The sequence below is a fragment of the Crinia signifera genome, chromosome 11 (assembly GCF_055691185.1).
Source record: "Crinia signifera chromosome 11, ASM5569118v1, whole genome shotgun sequence".
Classification (NCBI taxonomy): domain Eukaryota; kingdom Metazoa; phylum Chordata; class Amphibia; order Anura; family Myobatrachidae; genus Crinia; species Crinia signifera.
In genome coordinates, this window is record NC_139227.1 from 65,818,254 (window position 1) to 65,840,591 (window position 22,338).

At 43.6% G+C, this 22,338-nt stretch overlaps 1 protein-coding gene across 2 annotated transcripts in view; it reads right to left on the bottom strand.

The window, feature by feature from the left end:
* EFEMP2 (EGF-like fibulin extracellular matrix protein 2) overlaps positions 1–22,338 on the bottom strand; it is a 33,647-nt gene continuing 11,309 nt past the window's right edge. For both annotated transcript variants that reach the window (XM_083165263.1, XM_083165264.1), the window contains exons 5-11: positions 22,165–22,287; positions 20,218–20,334; positions 18,204–18,323; positions 16,979–17,098; positions 4,989–5,115; positions 2,598–2,793; positions 1–226 (exon numbers count right to left, since the gene is read on the bottom strand). In XM_083165263.1, the coding sequence (XP_083021389.1) occupies positions 68–226; positions 2,598–2,793; positions 4,989–5,115; positions 16,979–17,098; positions 18,204–18,323; positions 20,218–20,334; positions 22,165–22,287 (962 nt within the window). In that variant the 3' untranslated portion in view covers positions 1–67. The remainder of the gene's footprint in view (positions 227–2,597; positions 2,794–4,988; positions 5,116–16,978; positions 17,099–18,203; positions 18,324–20,217; positions 20,335–22,164; positions 22,288–22,338) is intronic.

Sequence of the window (22,338 nt, forward strand, 5' to 3'; positions counted from 1 at the left end):
TTAGTAAAAAATATATTTAATGAAAAGAAAAAAGTTACTCGCCCAAAAGATAATGAAACTTAACACTCTAGAAGGAATGCTCCCCTACAAATATGGTGAGCCTCAGGACAGAGCTGGAGCGGTAGCTGAGCTGAGAGTTGGTCAGCATTTCCAGGTCAAGGACAAACTCCTGGGGGCCGGTGACTGGGCGGGCCAGCACAAGCATTGCACTGATGTTGTTTATTTGCTGTAGGGACAAGGAGAGAAGTGTTAGCCCCACCTCACCCCAACATAAAATAAGTGGTTACATAATAACGTGTTGTAGATCTCTAAAATGTTTATCTACCCATACAAACATGCTCTATCTAATATATAGATAATATTTTGCTCTAGTGTATATACTTCGGCGCACACACATGGAGAGGCTCAGTGCACACACATGGAGAGGCTCAGTGCTGTTTTCATTGAATACAGAGGTACCTGGCAGTGTGGCCACACGCAACACACACACGTATTATGAACTCTGGGGCATATTCTTAATTAAAGAACTATTGTTGGGCTTGAGGAATAATAAAACCTGGAATACTACGGTGGGACACATTATTAACTAGGGCAGGGGTTCCCAATCTTTTTTAAATCATGGCACCCTAGAGTATAAGAATTTTTTCACGGCACCCCTAGTCCTAATTTTTTTAATTAGATTGGGTTTATATGCGATTCTTATAGTGTGTACACACGGTCCGATTTCCTTTCCGATGTTGACGATATAGTCAACATTGGATCGGCATCGGATGCAGATCGCAAGGGTTTTAACCCTTGCGATCCCGATCCGATCCCGATGCCCGTTCACGTATCGGAAGCCAGAAAGTCTTGGCTGCCTTGTCTATATAGTGCAGATCTGCCGCTATATAGTCAAGATTGGATGCAAATCGGATGTGCCTAACGGAGCCCATACACACTCCGTTGTGTCCGGCTCCGTTCTGTACTATGCAATGTGCGCTCCCGCGCATCACATAGTATGGTACAAAAAGTATGTGCTGCACATACTTTTTGTACTAGCTACACATCATATCGGATCGCAGTGCATGCACAAGGCATGCGATCCGATACGATGTGTACTTTAAAAGTACAGAACGGAGCAGCAAAACGGAGCGTGTATGGGCTCCTTTAAGATCCTATCCACGATCCTATCTGATCTGTACACACCATTAGGGTCAGTTATGTGGTAAAGGGCAGGATTTGCTTCTGTTTGTACACATTTTAGGATTGACAGCCACCAGCACTGGTTTTGCTTATAAATAATTAACCATTAATAATTAGATTTTGTCCTGGACCACCAACCCAGGGCACCCCTGCACGTGTCCCGAGGCTCCCAAGGGAGCCACGGCGCACAGTTTGGGAGACACTAAACTAGGGGACTACTGTGGGAACATTATTAAGTTGGACACTACAGGGAACGTATTATGGCCTGGGGCACTATTCTAGGATGTATATTAACCCTTTGAGTGCCAACATCTCTGTAAGAGATGTGTAAAAAATCTGCTAAAAATTCCAACGTCGCTCACCTTTGTTATATAAATTAAAATACAAATTGTGTAAAAAAAGATTATATTTCCTATATAAGGTAAACATTACAGGTCATCATGATGAATAAAAATGTTTGGCAATTTTCACACCTATTTGACAAATTCTCTTGGCACTCAAAGGATTAATAGGTAGTGCACTACTGGAGGGACATATCCTGGACTGGAGCCCTACTGTGAAGCACTGTAATATATAGCTCTCTCTTCTGCTAATTGTAAAGGTATTACATAAACATTGTTGGCTCTCGACGGCTCTGCCTCTCTATGTAACCAAGTATCTGGCTTGCTTTGTTACATTGCCTACCTGCCTTTAAGTCACCTGAAATAGTGACTCCTAGATTCATTTCCTCCTCAGTAGTTTCCAATGTAATGCTATTAATACTATATTTAGGTTTTTTGGATGTTTTTGCACCCTGTGTAGGGAATCACATGCAATATGTGCTTTACAAATTTAAATTACATAGTGTAATCTAGTCCAAATCCACAAATTGCGTAGCACACATTGTATAGCTCAAATCACACCTAGCACACATCTCAGCCCATTTTCTAAGCGATTGGACTAGTCACTAGATCGCTTAGGAAATGACCCTATATCGATCCGTGTTTAGAGGTCATAGTGATGCGCTTTCCTGTGCGACACTTTCACCAGGCAATTAAGCATGCAGGATAAATCTAGTCAGAGCAGTGTGCTCACCGAGAACACTGGCTGCCCTCACAAATCGCTCAGCACACATTGCTGACACATCGCTGTGCAGTGATGTGTGCTGAGCAATCTACATTGCTCAGATCGCTCAGCACAGTCGCGTGTGTAGGCCATAGAACACATTTAAAAGATCCACAGTTGGAGATAATTACTTCCCCTGTGATTCTGTAAGGAGACGTGTAAAACGGTACCTGTTGGAATCTCTGGAGGACTGGCTTTGGCTTCCCCTGATTTATATGCAGGGACAACGGTAGCTACTTGCAAATTGCTGCCAACTTTTACTTATTCCAGCACAGTATAGTGATAACACGATCTCCAAATGTGTCACTCACCCTGATGTAGAAGAATCCCTGCTCATTTCCAGAGCGGATCTGGAAGGTATTGTAAGCTCCAGGGTACACACTGGTTGCTTGGATTTGGAATATATCTGATGGGACGCTCCGGTCAGATGTGATGCTCATGTATCTGTATACCACAGAGCCAGGCTCATCGCGGCACAATGTGTTACTCCCTGGACACATGCAGCGGCTGCAACATAAAACCCAATATAATCAAGCAGGGCTCTGTGTATACACAATCTGACATCAGTGCCACCAAGCTCACATATGCAGTGGCGATGCTGATGGTGAGTCAGTAATAATAATAATAATATTTATATAGCTCTTTTCTCCCAATATGACTCAAAGTGCTTTACCATTGTCTTTATAGCTCAACATACACAACAAGCTTAACAGTAGATATCAATCTCTAAACATTATGGAACTGGAGAAGGTTCCGCATTGGGAAACTAAGCTAATAAAAGTGATGTAACATGGGTTACAAAGACAGATTAGCCAAACTAGGAATGTTTACACTTGAAAAAAGACATTTAAGAGGAGACATGTTTAACATATGTATAAATATATCAAGGGGCAATACAAAGAACTATCAAGCTCCCTCTTTACCCAAAGGTCGGGGACCAAGACAAGAGGACATTCACTTAAACTAGAGGAGAGGAGGTTTCATACCATGAGAAGGAAGTGTGGAACTCACTGCCAGAGGGGAAGCGGTACATCTGTCAGACCAGACTTAGGTCGACCCCGGAAGGTCGACTGTCCCCAAGGTCGACAGGGTTAAATGTCAACATGGGCCAAGGTCGACATGGGCCAAGGTCGACAGTCATTAGGTCGACATGAGTTTTTCACTGTTTTTTGAGCCGACAGGCGGTATTTCATGCCCTACCATCCACTAGGGCATGGTGGGAGAATAAAATAGTGTGCCGAGCGTAGCGAGGCACCGTGCCCAAAGCATAGCGAGCGACTGCGGTTCGACTCCAACTGTGTACATGTCGACTGTGTCGACATTCGGGTCAATGGCCCATGTCGACCTTAAGTCATGTTGACCTTGAGCCATGTCGACCTTTAACTCTGTCGACCTTGGGGACAGTCGACCTTCCGGGGTCGACCTAATGACTGTAGACCTAAGTCTGTTCTGACAGATGTACCGCTTCCCTGCCAGAGGTGGTGATGACAGATACATTAAAGATCAGTTTGGACAAGTACTTGATGGATAACAACATTCAGGGCTATAATCATCAAGTTATGGTCTCGTGGGGGGATCAGTAGGTTATATGAGGCCATATCCAACAAAATGGATGTACCGCTGATAGAAATAAAGTGTACAATCCTGGGGAAGGAGATCACATTGAGCCCAGTGATGGCTAACTTTGACACTCCAGCTGTTGTTGAACTACACATCCCAACATGCCCTGCATAAGTTTTGGCATGGCCAAATAGCAAAACTAGCAGGGCATTCTGGGATGTGTAGTTCAACAACAGCTGGAGTGTCAAGGTTAGCCATCACTTATTTAGTCCAATGAGTCTAGTTAAATAGGTTGATGTTGACGGACAAACATCTTTATTTGACCTTATCTACTGTGTTACTCTATATACTATTTTCCATCGAGTAATATTAAGGTACGTGTTACATAGGTGACCTGCAATAACAGATTTTGCCTATAATGAATAATTGTATGTTTGAAAGTTAACTTCAACCTTTTTCTACTCCTCTCACCTTAGTATTCAGCCCACGACAAAGTGATTATATTTCTAGGAAATCCTGAGCCCAGTGGCGAAATAGCCATGATAGGAGCAGTCACCTTTTGCTTTCATGAGGAAACACTACTCTAGTTGTGCCATCTCTTACAGTACAAATACAGTTCCTACGAGGATCCTCATATCATTCTGTAAGTTACCCAATGGTATAACACAGAGAACATTGGGGGTGATTCAGGTTGGCTTTGTAAAGCACATTCGGTTTGCTAATAGACAAAACCATGTGCACTGCAGGGGGGGGCAAATGTAACGTACAGAGAGAGTTAGATGTGGGTGTTATATTATTTCTGTGCAGGGTGAATACTGTCTGCTTTATTTTGACACTGCAATGTAGACACCCCACCCAAATGTAACTCTCTCTGCACGTGTTACATCTGCCCCACCTGCAGTGTACATAGTTTTGTCCATTAGCAAACCAAACTGAATCACCACCATTGATCTTTCAGTCATTCCACACTAGGATTTTATTTACTAAGCTGGGAGTTCTATTGAATATGGGATGTTGCCCGTAGCAACTAATCTACTTTTTTAGCACCTTATAGAAGAACATAAATAGAATCTGATTAATTTCCCATATTAACAACCCATCTTAGTAAATATACCCCTAACATTACAGTGTAACAGACTCACTTGTCAGACACTTGTATATAGGGTTCAACACACAGATTCTTTTCCACACAGCGATAGCCTCCATGGAAGTTGACGCAGGTCTGTTGCTCCGTGCAGGTGTGAGCCCCTGTTTCACACTCATTGATATCTGTTAATTCAAGAAATAAAAATCATCCACATCTTGTAAGCATGGGTAAGATTCAGCGTGTGTTATTTAACTATGCCAGTCTCTACAGGTGGCAGGTGAAATCGGGCTAATCGCATGTGTTTTAGATCTGCGGATGGGAGCCCCTATATCACAATGCTGCACATAGGATCTGTCGGATTGGACAGCCTCCGGCAGCACTTGCTTGATATATCAAATGCAATAGGACCGCATGCAATGTATCAGGTCAATGGGAATCCGCTGACTCTACACTGCTGCGATAAATCACAGCAGTGTATGGCCGGGTATGGATCATTAGGCCACCACAATGTTGGTCGATAGTCATTAGGTCGACATGTGTTACGTCGACAGTCAAAAGGTTGACATGGGGTTTTTCACATTTTTTTGTCCCGAATGTCGACGCTGAAATGTAGCACAGCGTCCCCTTGCATGACTCTCTGCGCTCGCCATGCTTCGATCATGGTGCCTCGGGAAACACACTATTTTATTCATGCCCTAGTGGATGATAGGGCATGAAATATCGCCTGTCGGCACATGTCGGCTCCAAAATTTTTTGAAAACACCATGTCGACCTTTTGACTGTCGACCTAACCCATGTTGACCTAATGCCCTGTTGACCTAACCCATGTTGACCTAATGACCCTGTCGACCTAGACTCATGTCGACTTTCCTGCACGTCGACCTAGACTCATGTCGATCCTCATGCTGGTGACCCAATGACCGTATCCCATATGGCCACCGTAACATTTATTGCTAGTGACTCGCTCTTACGCTGTTTCTATTGGGAGTTTACACAACATAATGTTTTTCGTTCTCTTTCTTTCTTTGCTTTTAACCCTTATTGTTATTAAATGCAGCCTTATATATGTACATCAACTTGTTTTTGTAATGCCCTATCCCAGATTATCTTCCTCTTACCACTACATAGAATCAAAGTTTGAGGAAATTGCTAGAAAAAAAACGCACACAGCATCACAGCAAGCAGAAGGCTGTCTCATAGATCTTCTACTGCAGTGGTTATCAACCTCGGTCCTCAGGACCCCCCAACAGTTCACGTTTTCCAGGTCTCCACAGAGAATCACAAGTGATGTAACTAGCGTGACGTGTCCATCATGTCTCCATCACTGATATTACTCTATGCTGAACCCCATTGCTATTACAGAATAAATAAATCATGTATTACTGTATACATCACGTCTCCGCCATTGCTATTACTGTATACATCACGTGTCCACCATTGCTATTACTGTATACATCACGTGTCCACCATTGCTATTACTGTATACATCACGTGTCCACCATTGCTATTACTGTATACATCACGTCTCCGCCATTACTATTACTGTATACATCACGTGTCCACCATTGCTATTACTGTATACATCACGTCTCCGCCATTACTATTACTGTATACATCACGTCTCCGCCATTACTATTACTGTATACATCACGTCTCCGCCATTGCTATTACTGTATACATCACGTCTCCGCCATTGCTATTACTGTATACATCACGTGTCCACCATTGCTATTACTGTATACATCACGTCTCCACCATTGCTGTTACAGTATACATCACGTCTCCGCCATTACTATTACTGTATACATCACGTCTCCGCCATTACTATTACTGTATACATCACGTCTCCACCATTGCTATTACTGTATACATCACGTCTCCGCCATTACTATTACTGTATACATCACGTCTCCGCCATTGCTATTACTGTGTACATCACGTCTCCGCCATTACTATTACTGTATACATCACGTCTCCGCCATTGCTATTACTGTATACATCACATCTCCGCCATTGCTATTACTGTATACATCACGTCTGTCATTGCTATTACTGTATACATCACGTCTCCGCCATTGCTATTACTGTATACATCACGTGTCCACCATTACTATTACTGTATACATCACGTGTCCACCATTGCTATTACTGTATACGTCACGTCTCCGCCATTGCTATTACTGTATACATCACGTCTCCGCCATTACTATTACTGTATACATCACGTCTCCAACATTGCTATTACTGTATACATCACATGTCCGCCATTGCTATTACTGTATACATCACGTCTCCACCATTGCTATTACTGTATACATCACGTCTCCGCCATTGCTATTACTGTATACATCACGTCTCCGCCATTGCTATTACTGTATACATCACGTCTCCGCCATTGCTACTACTGTATACAGCACGTCTCCATCATTGCTATTACTGTATACATCACGTGTCCACCATTGCTACTACTGTATACATCACGTCTCCTCCATTGCTATTACTGTATACATCACGTGTCCGCCATTACTATTACTGTAAACATCACGTCTCCGCCATTGCTATTACTGTACACTTCATGTCTCCGCCATTGCTGTTACTGTATACATCACGTCTCCGCCATTGCTATTACTGTACACATCACGTCTCCGCCATTGCTGTTACTGTATACATCACGTCTCCGCCATTACTATTACTGTATACATCACGTGTCTGCTATTGCTATTTCTGTATACATCACGTCTCCACCATTGCTGTTACTGTATACATCACGTCTCCGCCATTGCTGTTACTGTATACATCACGTCTCCGCCATTGCTATTACTGTATACATCACGTCTCCGCCATTACTATTACTGTATACATCACGTCTCCGCCATTGCTATTACTGTATACATCACGTCTCCGCCATTGCTATTACTGTATACATCACGTCTCCGCCATTGCTATTACTGTATACATCACATCTCTGCCATTGCTGTTACTGTGTACATCACGTGTCCACCATTACTATTACTGTATACATCACGTCTCCGCCATTGCTATTACTGTATACATCACGTCTCCACCATTGCTATTACTGTATACATCACGTCTCCGCCATTGCTGTTACTGTATACATCACGTCTCCGCCATTTCTATTACTGTATACATCACGTCTCCGCCATTACTATTACTGTATACATCACGTCTCCTCCATTGCTATTACTGTATACATCACGTCTCCACCATTGCTGTTACTGTATACATCACGTCTCCGCCATTGCTGTTACTGTATACATCACGTCTCCTCCATTGCTGTTACTGTATACATCACGTCTCCTCCATTGCTATTACTGTATACATCACGTCTCCGCCATTGCTATTACTGTGTACATCACGTCTCCGCCATTGCTATTACTGTATACATCACGTCTCCGCCATTACTATTACTGTATACATCACGTCTCCTCCATTGCTATTACTGTATACATCACGTCTCCGCCATTACTATTACTGTATACATCACGTCTCCTCCATTGCTATTACTGTATACATCACGTCTCCACCATTACTATTACTGTATAGATCACGTCTCCGCCATTGCTATTTCTGTATACATCACGTCTCCACCATTGCTGTTACTGTATACATCACGTCTCCGCCATTGCTGTTACTGTATACATCACGTCTCCTCCATTGCTGTTACTGTATACATCACGTCTCCTCCATTGCTATTACTGTATACATCACGTCTCCGCCATTGCTATTACTGTGTACATCATGTGTCCGCCATTACTATTACTGTATACATCACGTGTCCGCCATTGCTATTACTGTATACATCACGTCTCCACCATTGCTGTTACTGTATACATCACGTCTCCGCCAGTGCTATTACTGTATACATCACGTCTCCACTATTACTGTATACATCACGTCTCCGCCATTACTATTACTGTATACATCACGTCTCCGCCATTACTATTACTGTATACATCACGTCTCCGCTATTGCTATTTCTGTATACATCACGTCTCCACCATTACTATTACTGTATACATCACGTCTCCGCCATTGCTATTACTGTATACATCACGTCTCCGCCATTACTATTACTGTATACATCACGTCTCCGCCATTGCTATTACTGTATACATCACGTCTCCGCCATTACTATTACTGTATACATCACGTCTCCACCATTGCTATTACTGTATACATCACGTCTCCAACATTGCTATTACTGTACACATCACGTCTCCGCCAGTGCTATTACTGTATACATCACGTCTCCGCCATTACTATTACTGTATACATCACGTCTCCGCCATTGCTATTACTGTATACATCACGTCTCCGCCATTACTATTACTGTATACATCACGTCTCCGCCATTGCTATTACTGTATACATCACGTCTCCAACATTGCTATTACTGTATACATCACGTCTCCGCCATTGCTATTACTGTATACATCACGTCTCCGCCATTGCTATTACTGTATACATCACATCTCCGCCATTGCTATTACTGTATACATCACGTCTCCATCATTGCTATTACTGTATACATCACGTCTCCACCATTGCTATTACTGTATACATCACGTCTCCGCCATTGCTATTACTGTGTACATCACGTCTCCGCCATTACTATTACTGTATACATCACGTCTCCGCCATTGCTATTACTGTATACATCACGTCTCCGCCATTGCTATTACTGTATACATCACATCTCCGCCATTGCTATTACTGTATACATCACGTCTCCGCCATTGCTATTACTGTATACATCACATCTCCGCCATTGCTATTACTGTATACATCACGTCTCCATCTTTGCTATTACTGTATACATCACGTCTCCACCATTGCTATTACTGTATACATCACGTCTCCGCCATTGCTATTACTGTGTACATCACGTCTCCGCCATTGCTATTACTGTGTACATCACGTCTCCGCCATTACTATTACTGTATACATCACGTCTCCGCCATTGCTATTACTGTATACATCACGTCTCCGCCATTGCTATTACTGTATACATCACATCTCCGCCATTGCTATTACTGTATACATCACATCTCCGCCATTGCTATTACTGTATACATCACGTCTCCGCCATTGCTATTACTGTATACATCACGTCTCCGCCATTGCTACTACTGTATACATCACGTCTCCGCCATTGCTACTACTGTATACATCACGTGCCGCCATTGCTATTACTGTGTACATCACGTCTCCGCCATTGCTTCTACTGTATATATCACGTGTCCACCATTACTACTACTGTATACATCACGTCTCCGCCATTGCTATTACTGTATACATCACGTCTCCGCCATTGCTACTACTGTATACATCACGTCTCCGCCATTGCTATTACTGTGTACATCACATCTCCTCCATTGCTATTACTGTATACATCACGTCTCCGCCATTGCTATCACTGTATACATCACGTCTCCGCCATTACTGTATACATCACGTCTCCGCCATTGCTGTTACTGTATATATCACGTCTCCGCCATTGCTATTACTGTATACATCACGTCTCCACCATTGCTATTACTGTGTACATCACGTGTCCGCCATTACTATTACTGTATACATCACGTGTCCACCATTGCTATTACTGTATACATCACGTCTCCTCCATTGCTATTACTGTATACATCACGTCTCCACCATTGCTATTACTGTATACATCACGTGTCCACCATTGCTATTACTGTATACATCACGTCTCCGCCATTGCTGTTACTGTATACATCACGTCTCCGCCATTGCTATTACTGTATACATCACGTCTCCACCATTGCTATTACTGTGTACATCACGTGTCCGCCATTACTATTACTGTATACATCACGTGTCCACCATTGCTATTACTGTATACATCACGTCTCCTCCATTGCTATTACTGTATACATCACGTCTCCGCCATTGCTATTACTGTGTACATCACGTCTCCATAATTACTATTACTGTATACATCACGTGTCCGCCATTGCTATTACTGTATACATCACGTCTCCATAATTACTATTACTGTATACATCACGTGTCCGCCATTGCTATTACTGTATACATCACATCTCCGCCATTGCTATTACTGTATAGATCACGTCTCCGCCATTGCTATTACTGTATACATCACATCTCCGCCATTGCTATTACTGTATACATCACGTCTCCGCCATTGCTGTTACTGTATACATCACATCTCCGCTATTGCTATTTCTGTATACATCACGTCTTCGCCATTGCTATTACTGTGTACATCACGTCTCCACCATTGCTATTACTCTGTACATCACGTCTCCGCCATTGCTGTTACTGTATACATCACGTCTCCACCATTGCTATTACTGTATACATCACGTCTCCGCCATTGCTATTACTGTATACATCACGTCTCCGCCATTGCTATTACTGTGTACATCACCTCTCCGCCATTGCTATTACTGTATACATCACGTCTCCGCCATTGCTATTACTGTATACATCACGTCTCCGCCATTGCTGTTACTGTATACATCACGTCTCCACCATTGCTACTACTGTATACATCACATCTCCGCCATTACTATTACAGTATACATCACGTCTCCGCCATTGCTGTTACTGTATACATCACGTCTCCGCCATTGCTGTTACTGTATACATCACGTCTCCGCCATTACTATTACTGTATACATCACGTCTCCACCATTGCTATTTCTGTATACATCACGTCTCCGCCATTGCTATTACTGTATACATCACGTCTCCGCCATTGCTATTACTGTATACATCACGTCTCCGCCATTGCTATTACTGTATACATCATGTCTCCGCCATTGCTGTTACTGTATACATCACGTCTCCGCCATTGCTATTACTATATACATCACGTCTCCGCCATTGCTGTTACTGTATACATCACGTCTCCACCATTGCTACTACTGTATACATCACGTCTCCGCCATTACTATTACAGTATACATCACGTCTCCGCCATTGCTGTTACTGTATACATCACGTCTCCACCATTGCTACTACTGTATACATCACGTCTCCGTCATTACTATTACAGTATACATCACGTCTCCACCATTGCTATTACTGTATACATCACGTCTCCACCATTGCTGTTACTGTATACATCACGTCTCCACCATTGCTACTACTGTATACATCACGTCTCCGCCATTACTATTACAGTATACATCACGTCTCCGCCATTGCTGTTACTGTATACATCACGTCTCCACCATTGCTACTACTGTATACATCACATCTCCGCCATTACTATTACAGTATACATCACGTCTCCACCATTGCTATTACTGTATACATCACGTGTCCGCCATTGCTATTACTGTATACAGGTCGCATCTGTCATTATTATTACTGTATAAACATCACATCTCAGACATTGCTGTTAACATATACAGTACATCAAGTCTGACATTGCTGACATCATATCTCTGTCATTGTTATTATGGTACTTGTGTTTTATCACGGCGCCCATTGCATCGCATACCATAAGGCATACGATGGTATGCAATGCGATATCGCGCAATGTTGTACAATGTCATACAATTTTAAAATTGAATGACATTGTATATGGCATACAATGCGATGGGATGGGATTAAAAATTGTATAAAGCACCCTAATGGGTGCTTACAATGTTAAATGCACCCTAATGGGTGCTTACAATGTTAAATGCACCCCCATGCCACCCCCCACTATAAACGTGAACCCGAAGGGGACAAGCATAACTTCACGGGTATACGCGTCCCCTCACAGGGCTCGCTGCACTCGCCACACTATATAAAATCAACTCCACGCCGACGTGTATAGTGGGGGTATGAAAAGGTCGTAGGACGCATACTAACACCCCTCGCGGGCTCGCTGTGCTCGCCACACTTCGGGTTCACGTTTATAGTGGGGGGTGGCGTGGGGGTGCATTTAACATTGTAAGCACCCATTAGGGTGCTTATACAATTTTTAATCGAATAGGGGTCTAAAATCGCGATCGGGTGTATGCCATGCGATGCGATAAAAACATTGCGTGATCAATATCGGGGGCGCCGTGATAATACACAAGTACCGTTATTACTGTATAAACCTCATATCTCCACCATTGCTATTACCGCTTACGTCACATCTCTGTAATTGCTATTAGGATGTACATAACTTCTTTGATATCCATCCAGAGTTCTAACTGGGTGAAGATGCATTAAAACTTCTAAAGAGATCAAGTGATTCTAGCTTTGAAATGAAGTTATCTAATACATTCTATAAATGGTAGATCATTAGATAGAATCTTCTTGGTTGCTATGGGCAACTTCCCCACTTTTTCCTTAGAAGCATATTGCATCTCCGTTCTAGACTCCAGTACTACCAGGACAATGACAACACCAAAGTCATCCTCTCCATTCCTGACCTATCCACTCTTGTACTACAATATCTTGAGTAACCAACTTTCTCTCTATTAGAACTCAGTACATGTGATTTCTTTGTTTTTCTTATATAATAATTTTTATAATTATTATTATTAGCAAAAATCTCCCAAAACCTTTTTCATGTTGACATTATGGGGTATTGTGTGTAGACTTTTGAGGGAAAAATAAATTTATTCCATATTGGAATAAGGCTGTAACATTACAAAATGTGGAAAAAGTGAAGCACTGAATAATTTCCAGATGCACTGCAGAGGGAGAATAGAACCTGTGGTGAGCCACTGAGCCCGCAAGGGATTTGATGCGCTGTCGGAATACTGGCCGTCGGGATTCCGATGTCAGAGTACTGTGCTTCAGAATCCCGACTGGCCTCTATACCACACCCATTTCCTCCACTGTCTGACCCAGTAGAGCTCCTTTTTTTCCCTGCATCATTATACCTCTAGTCTCCCAAAAGAAGAAATAACCCAGATTCCAGAGCTATATGCCTGAGACTTGCTAGTGTCTGCTACATTTGTAGTCTGGATGCCAGACAGTTTCCCGACAGTCATTACCCCGACGTCGGGATCCTGACAGTCAAAACCCTGACACTCGGGGTCCTGATGGCCACCGGTTATTCTCCCTCGTGGGGGAATAGAATAGGTGGCGAGCGTAGCGAGCGTGGCGAGCGCAGTGAGCCCGCAAGTGGCTTTGTTGCGCTAGCCATGCTGTCTGAGTCCGGCCAGTCGGGATCCCGACGTCTGGTTAATGACTGTCGGGATCCCAACTGTCGGGACCATATACCACACCCCTGTAGTCTACACTAGCACTGTTACATATTTGACAGCACTCACTCGTGCATCACCACATTAGGCTTGATCTAGCAAGCTTGGAAAACACAAGCAATTTGTAGAGCAATTTGGTGATAAAGCATCAAAAATCGTAACTTTATTTTCTAGAATCATAGAGGTAAATTTAATAAATCTTCTAAAAATGAAAATTATTGCTGTCAAGCATTCAGAGTCTGTCTTTTATTTTTTTCTGTTGCATCCCCAATAAATGATAGACAGAATCTGTTGCTATGCACAACATCACTTGTTTTCATTTTTAGAAGCTTTAGTAAGTGTACCCAATAATGTCCAAACACATTGGGGAAAATATACTAAGATGGGAATTCTGGTGAGATAACATTGTGGCACACACCCTTAAGACTGTGGCAGATTTCAGGGAGTTAAAAAAAAAATCACCAATTAAATGTAAATTAAGTGAATAATACAAAATAAATGCAAACGGTTATTGCCAAATATCATGACCATTAAATTCTTCTGTGGGGAGAGTAAGCACAGACATATGGCTCATCTTTCTGCCTTTTCCAGCCCATTTGCTATGTCATAACATTATCTGATACAGCACAGTCATTGGCCATAGTGTAGAAAACATAGCATTCCTCATTGTATTGCATTAACAGCCTCTCACTTATGGTGCCCGTACATCAGGCTGTCCAATGCCTTGAGCCAGCAGAAGTTCCTATCTTGGCAACCGGATCACCCGATCATCAGCCATAGATGATCAGCGATCTGTTAGGGTAAAAACAGTCTGGGGGATTGGGATCACCAAAGTGACCGTCACAGTTATGCCGTGTTCTCACTGCGAGTGAGAAATACACAGCTTTTCCCCGGCATTGAAATGCCGGGGACTGCCGCGCTGGACCCCCGTTCTCCTTGCAAGGCAAATTCCCGGGTGAAGAAGTTCTACCCGGGAATTTGCCTTTTATCACGGGTTTTTCGGCAGTGTGAACGGGTCAAACCGTGTCTGCATACCCGGATCTCAGACACGGGTAAAAAGAAGGGTTTTACCCGTGTCTGAGATCCGGGTATGCGACCTGTTCACACTGCCAAAAATCCCGTGTTAAAAGGAATATTCCTACATGCTAGACCCGGGAATTTGGCTGCAGTGAGAACGGGGTATTACTGGTTATTGCTGCAATCCTTCGCTGGTGTATGGGGGCATTATGCTAATTCTTGTGTATGAACAAGTGAATAAGATGAAACAGTTGCCATGGTTCTTGGTATATTATCATTTAAGTCTTAAGGGGCTGATTAACTCTGACGCGAGCGGGAAAATGTATGGAATTTGCAGATTTTGGCACAAAAGAAAGAAATCAGAGATTGCAGGTCATACACCTCCCGAGCATTACCATACAGAGCTAAGGAAGAGGTAGCAATAGCTACTCCAACCACATCTGAATGACCCCCCTGTGTTACAAGTACTGACCACTTAATAACCCGGATTCCTTATGCAAAGACAGGCACAAGGTTACACAGAAAAGCCAATAAAATAGGATGCAGACACAATGTCGACATTGAAAATATGGGTATGCGCAGAATGTTAACATGTTCACTGTGGTGACATGTGAAATGCTGATATTCTGTATGGCCTGTCAGCAGAGGGATGAGCACTAGGGGAGGGCTCAGTTTAGACATACTCATCGCTATATATATATATATATATATATATATATATATATATATATATAGTGTGGTGTAGTCGGCGGCACTCCCAGACTGGGAAATAAGGAACAACGAAATGCCCAAATGTGGATCAACGTTTCAGTGCCCGTGCACTTTTATCAAGATCATGCATCTTATGGCCGTGACACTGTGCTTTGCCTTACAACCGGTAGCCAGACACTTTGCTAAGGCAAAGCACAGTGTCACGGCCATAAGATGCATGATCATTGATCAGGTTCCACCTCTTAAAAGAGGAGGTGATAGACAGACCAAATTATTACAACTCGAGACTCGGTGGATTGAGAGATTGGGGACTCTAGCACCCCGTGGGTTGAACGAATCATTGGGATTGTACGCATTTTGTTGAAAATCTTGACCCAATAGTCAAGACGCAATATTGGGCATGTGTAGTTAGACAGATTACCATAGTACCTGTTCCCCTATATATATTCTATGTGGGCATTTCGACATGTTGATGCAGGTGATAGGTTGCGTAAAAGGAGATTACACCCATTACAACCTCACATACTGCATATATTTATTTCTTCACACAGTCACTATATTTCTCATTGAAAACTTGATTTATGAGATCTTATTTTAACTATGGCATATTTTTGATATTTTCTCTTGTATTTTTCCTTTTAGATGTGCTAGTAATTATTATGATGTGGTTGCTTAGCAACGTGTTTGTGTACTGGCGATGACGCAGTAACTGAGCGCCGGATCTCGTGAAGGCGTCCGGAAGCAGCTGACTCCCCATGATGTGTTCACTGTCTATTTAGAGTGGTAAGTTACACTGTTTTTTATTCACTCTGCTGATCTTGATAAAAGTGCACGGGCACTGAAACGTTGATCCACATTTGGGCATTTCGTTGTTCCTTATTTCCCAGTCTGGGAGTGCCGCCGACTACACCACACTGTATTCTCCCCCCTCGCTTGAGGGGAAACTTCGGAAGGCACCGGGCAAGTAATACAGCACAGCCATCTGAGTGCCGGCCAGCGCAAACAGATATATATATATATATATATATATATAGACTTTAGAAACATCTGGATAACATCTGTAAATCATATACTGTGTGGCTTCTGGAGATAATAGAGTGACCGATGACCTCACCTTGACAGAGACGGGTGCCAAACAACTGGTAACCATCTGGACAGTTGCAGGAGAAGCGCCCCGGCTCGTTCACACACTGATGCTGGCACAAATAGCTGGAATAACTGCATTCATCGATATCTAGTGTGAAATATAAAAACAGCATACAGTATAACACTGGGTATTCTATGTGATCCAGCAGGCAAGAGGCAGCTTACAGCAGTATTCTGGAGTAAACCACACCAATATATGGATGAGAACAGAAATCAGTATACGAATGTTAGTTGCTGTGTGACAGACATGTGAAAGTTCCATGTTGTGCCCCCACACAGACATAATCCTACTTGGGCTGGCTATTCTCAGTCAGGTATCAAGAAGCTTTGTGCTGCCATGTGCTGACCTGCCATGAACACTGGCAAAATACAGAAGTCCATAGCTAATGTAAGAGCATCACTGAGAAGTATTGTGTAGCATCTATCTAGCATTATTGTCCTTTTGTGCTTGGCACGGTGGATCATCGGTATTAACATGCAATTATAGTAATAGTACAGATAGGTATCTTAAGGCCACCATCCACTAGTGCGATATAGCCACTTTGCATCCAATTCAGAGCTTTCGTGAGGAGGGATTGGATGAAAAGAGTCACATCATATGTAATTTTCCTCCGACTCTGACCCTAGGTGTGTTCCCGTGCTCCCTGGATCGGAGTCGCAGACTGTCATGGCTGCCATGAATATTTATCGGATACCGCATACGATACATTGTATGTAAAAGGGCCGCTAGGGAGCTGCTGGTGAGTTGGCGGGGTATCACATGCGATACCTGCACTAGTGGATCGGGGCCTTTAGTTTGACTTCTAGGCATCTGGAAATATCTTAGCTACAAGATGGAAATATTGCATAGACATAGAACTACAAGTATGCAGATACATCCTTCCTCATATGCACATGATGTTCCGCTGTAACCAAGACCTTTGGTGATTACATCAGGGTGTGACAGCAGCAGCAATACTTTTGTATCTGTATGACATTTCTATTTTAAAGGTGCAAAGAATTTAAAACTCAAGTTTAATGTACTCTAGAATAACACAGTATGTTGTGAAGCATATTGTATATTAGCCTCTGCTTGTTAGTGGATACGTATTAGTATAATATGGGTTAGATCCTGCTACAGAACGTTTCAGTTCCAGAGTACAGTCCTGTTACATTATAGTGTTACCAGCTAATAGATGTATTCCGTTACTTACCATTGCAGGTATGCCCATCATGATCCAACTCAAAGCCCTGATTACAGCGACAGAGAAAGGTGCCATAGGTATTATAGCAGCGCTGTTGGCATGGGGCACCCATGGAGCACTCATTAACGTCTGTAAGTAAATAAGATATACGTTTACTAACATCTCAGTCTTTGTACCTTGGTCTTATAATTGAAGCAGCGAACACCTCTCACTGTACAGTAAAATGGATACAGATACGTTTCCGTCCACCTAATATTGATCATTCTGAGGGAAGTCGTTACATTTCTGACAGTTATGCTGTAGACAATAGAACAGGAATTTGTTACTCACTGATGATTCCATTTCTCCAATTCCACAGGGGACACTGCAGTTCTGCAGGGAGGAAGAGGCTGGGTAGTAGCACGCACGCTGTGTACAGCGGCCTTACAGACTCCTCCGCCCAACCAGCCTGCTGAACTGGCATGTGTGCCCTTACCTGAAGGCTCGGACCCCTGGCGGTGTGATATGGGCCGCGGATCAGTAACGCGAGCCGTGAGCAGCTGCGGCTGGTCCCCAATGCGGGAGTACCGGTGGCCCGGACAGAGAGGCACACCACAGGCGGTAGCGACCTAAGACCCCCCAGGGATTCCCATGTCGCAGACAGACAGTTGGCTTCCTCTGTCTGCCTGTCTCCATTGTAAAATGTAAATAAAGAAAAGTATTCCCCTAAGGAGACCAAGCCCAGGGATCTGACTCCTCCAGGCACTTTTCTAAGACTGAGGTCTGGGAGGGGGATGAGGAGGTGCGATAGGGGGGCTAACCTGATGTTTACATACAAATCTGATGTATGGGGATCTGCATGAACACATGGCCCATTATGCGCATGTGCAGAACGGGTCCTGCAATGTCGCTCACAGCCCCCCTTAGACACAGCATGATTTGACATGTAGTGGCGTTTGGGGGGTTGACCAGGTCCATTCTACATGCGCTCCCATTTTGTCAACATACTGGGCCTGGGTCTGCGTAGCCTGATGCAAACTTCCTGGACCCAGATCACCAGATCAGAAGGTCATTTTGAGTAAGCTTCAACTTACAGTATGCAGGCTGGCTGAATGCTGCAGGTAATGGACATGATAGTGATCTGATGGTGATCTGATGCTGTATCTTCGGATGCAACACTCAGATTGCAGATGTAAATACAGGCACCTCCTGCTGCAATTGCATTTTAATTGTAAATTAATGCACAGCAACTTCTCTGCAGCTGTGTAATACTTTACAAATCAGAATCAGACCCTATGACTCTCCTAGCACAGACCAAGACCATTCTCAGCTGCTCTTCTTCAATATAATTGTAGATGTAACTAGGGGGGTGATTCAGAGGTGAAGGCTAAGCAGTAGCTACTGTGAAATGATGCAGATTGTCCAGCCTATGGGCTGTTTATGGAGACACCTACCAAATGCAGCTGTCCATGGCTGCACAAAGATGCACCAATGAGCAGACATTTCCATTCAGTTGCTCAGAATGTCTGATGGTACTTTACTATAGTGTCCAAGGAACTGTACCTTCTGAGGCAGTCCCTGACACAGACACACCCTGACACACCCACAGACTCCAGTCACTCCTCTATCCTCTACCCACCAAGGAATACATAACAAAACTGCAAATTTCCATGCAATTCTAATGTGCGCCTGCTGGCAATGATCATCGGAACATATGTGCAGTGTTCCGATGAACACTGCACATCGGAACACATCGGCCCAGTCTTTAGTCTTTGTTAAGGGACAATTTCAACCAGTCCATCCATGTAAAATAAATATGAAATTCTGGGATGTAGAAGGGTTAAGGACAAATCCAGTAGATACCCATTGAAACAAGATGGATGGTCTTCCTTGCAGCAGCAGTGATCATTGCTAACTGTTGGCAAGCACCTCCGGAGAGGTCAGATGAGCTATAACGGTATAATGTCCCACATGGCAGTCCCTATATGTAAGTTCACTTATTCCTTGGACAGCCATAAGCACATACAAGTAATTTCTTTCTTACCTACACAGGACCGGTTGTTGGAAGCCAGCTGGAATCCTGGCTCACACTGACAGGTGAAAGACCCAGGAGAATTCACACAGCGATGCTGACAGTACCTGTATCGGCACTCATCAATGTCTTCAATGGTAGATGAGAAAGAGAAAGCATTATTAGTAACTGAAGGGGGCTCATTACTGAAAAATGATTAAGTAGGTTGGTACTTGTGCAGTTTCACAGTGGCAGCTCTAAGCTACGTTTCAACGTATCCTAAGATACGTTGTCAGCGTAGCCGGCGCTGTGAAACCACACATGGGAGCAGGGTGGTGGGTGTTTTGTTTTATACTTACCGTTCTCCGGGCGGCGATCCCCGTGGGCGATGGTCACTCCCCGGCGGCAGCTTTCAGTCCCCCTCCTCCGGCAGTCACTCCCCGGCGCCAGCAATGTACGTAATTCAGCGCATTGCCGCTGGGGGAGCATCACATGGTTTCCCAGCTCCCCCAGCGGCACTTCGCTAATTACGTACATTGTCCGCCGCCAGTGCCGGAGGAGGGGGACTGAGCGCTGCCCATCGGTGGAACGCGGGGACCCAGTGGATGTGGTGGCCGGGCCGGAGGAGGGTAAGTATAATGCACAAAACACACACATATTTCCCCCACTATCCACGTAATACCCCCAGTATCCACGTTGGCGTGGAGTTGATCTTATAAAGTGTGGCGAGCGCAGCGATCAACCGAGCCCGAAGCTTGGCGAGTACAGCGAGCCCCACGAGGGGCTGCGTATCGCCACGCTTCAGGCTCGGACCACTTTATAAAATATACTCCACGCCGACATGGACACTGGGGTTATGACGTGGATAGTGGGGATAATAACCATTGTGCAGTTTTAGGGCTCCAGAAGCACTTACGTAGTTTATGTAGGCAGCATAGTGCTGTATTGGTATTCTCAATACATCACTACGTAAACTCCGTAACTGCAGCCGTGAAACTACACAAGTACAAGTAGGTTGATTAAAATAAGAGAACCATTAGATTAGATTTTCTATATCAAAGAACTATAAATAAATATATAGGGCGTTAATAAATATATAGGGCGTTATAAGGTCAATAGTGAAAAGGTTGACAGTGTCTAAAGAGGCCCATACATCAGTGTGGGGAGAATCTTCTACTCCGCCAGAAGTTGTGATCCGCCAACTTGATGCGCCGATCAGCGCATCAAAATTTGGGATTTTTAGGCGGTCGCGTAATGGGACCAGAAGGTCGACATGCACCATGTCAATATTAAAGAAATGTCAACACAACCAAAATTTCAATATGAAAAATGGTAACACGTGAAAAAAGTCAACGTGATGTTTGTTAGGGTTTTGGGATCTTGGTTTTGGTAGGACATGGACCCCCATACTGCTTCGCTTGCCATGCTTCAGGCAAGGTGTTTCGCTATGCTACCGCTGCATTTGGCACAGTTGACCGTTACCAAATGTAATCCATGTGAATGGCAATGTATAAAAAAAGGTTTAAAAAATTGAAATGAAGAGTTAAAATCTCATGTCGGCCATATGCGGTGTCGACCATCAGTCATGTTGAATTATCAGATGAACCTTTTGACCATGTCGGAGGATCATGGGGCCTCCGTGTAAGTTAATTCTCAATTCAGAAATCCATGTACCTATAACCCAAAGTAGGTGCCAATATCATGTACAGTAGCACAGGGTTGCATTGGTGTGTTTGGTGGCTCCATATGTTTGTACACACGTACATATGTATCTGCATAGGAGAAGCTCTATTGCTGGCCTGTTGCAGTGTGCTCTGTACATTTGGATTATTCCTCCTTGTGATGATGACTATTCCCTTCCCTAACATGCACATATGCAGGATAAGGGCTCACATGCAAAATGCTGTGAAATAACTCAATGTATAATTAGCAGTGGAAAGTCAGGGAGGAGGATAATAAGGATAATATCACTATACTCACCTACACACTCATTCCCAATCTTCCTGTAGCCCTCTGGGCACTTGCAGTGAAAGCTCCCTGGCATATTTACACACTCCTGGCTGGGCAGGCAGTCATCCATCTCATATTCACACTCATTAACATCTGGAAAAGCAGCACAAACCAGCTTGAATGACCATTATGCAGGCAGTACAT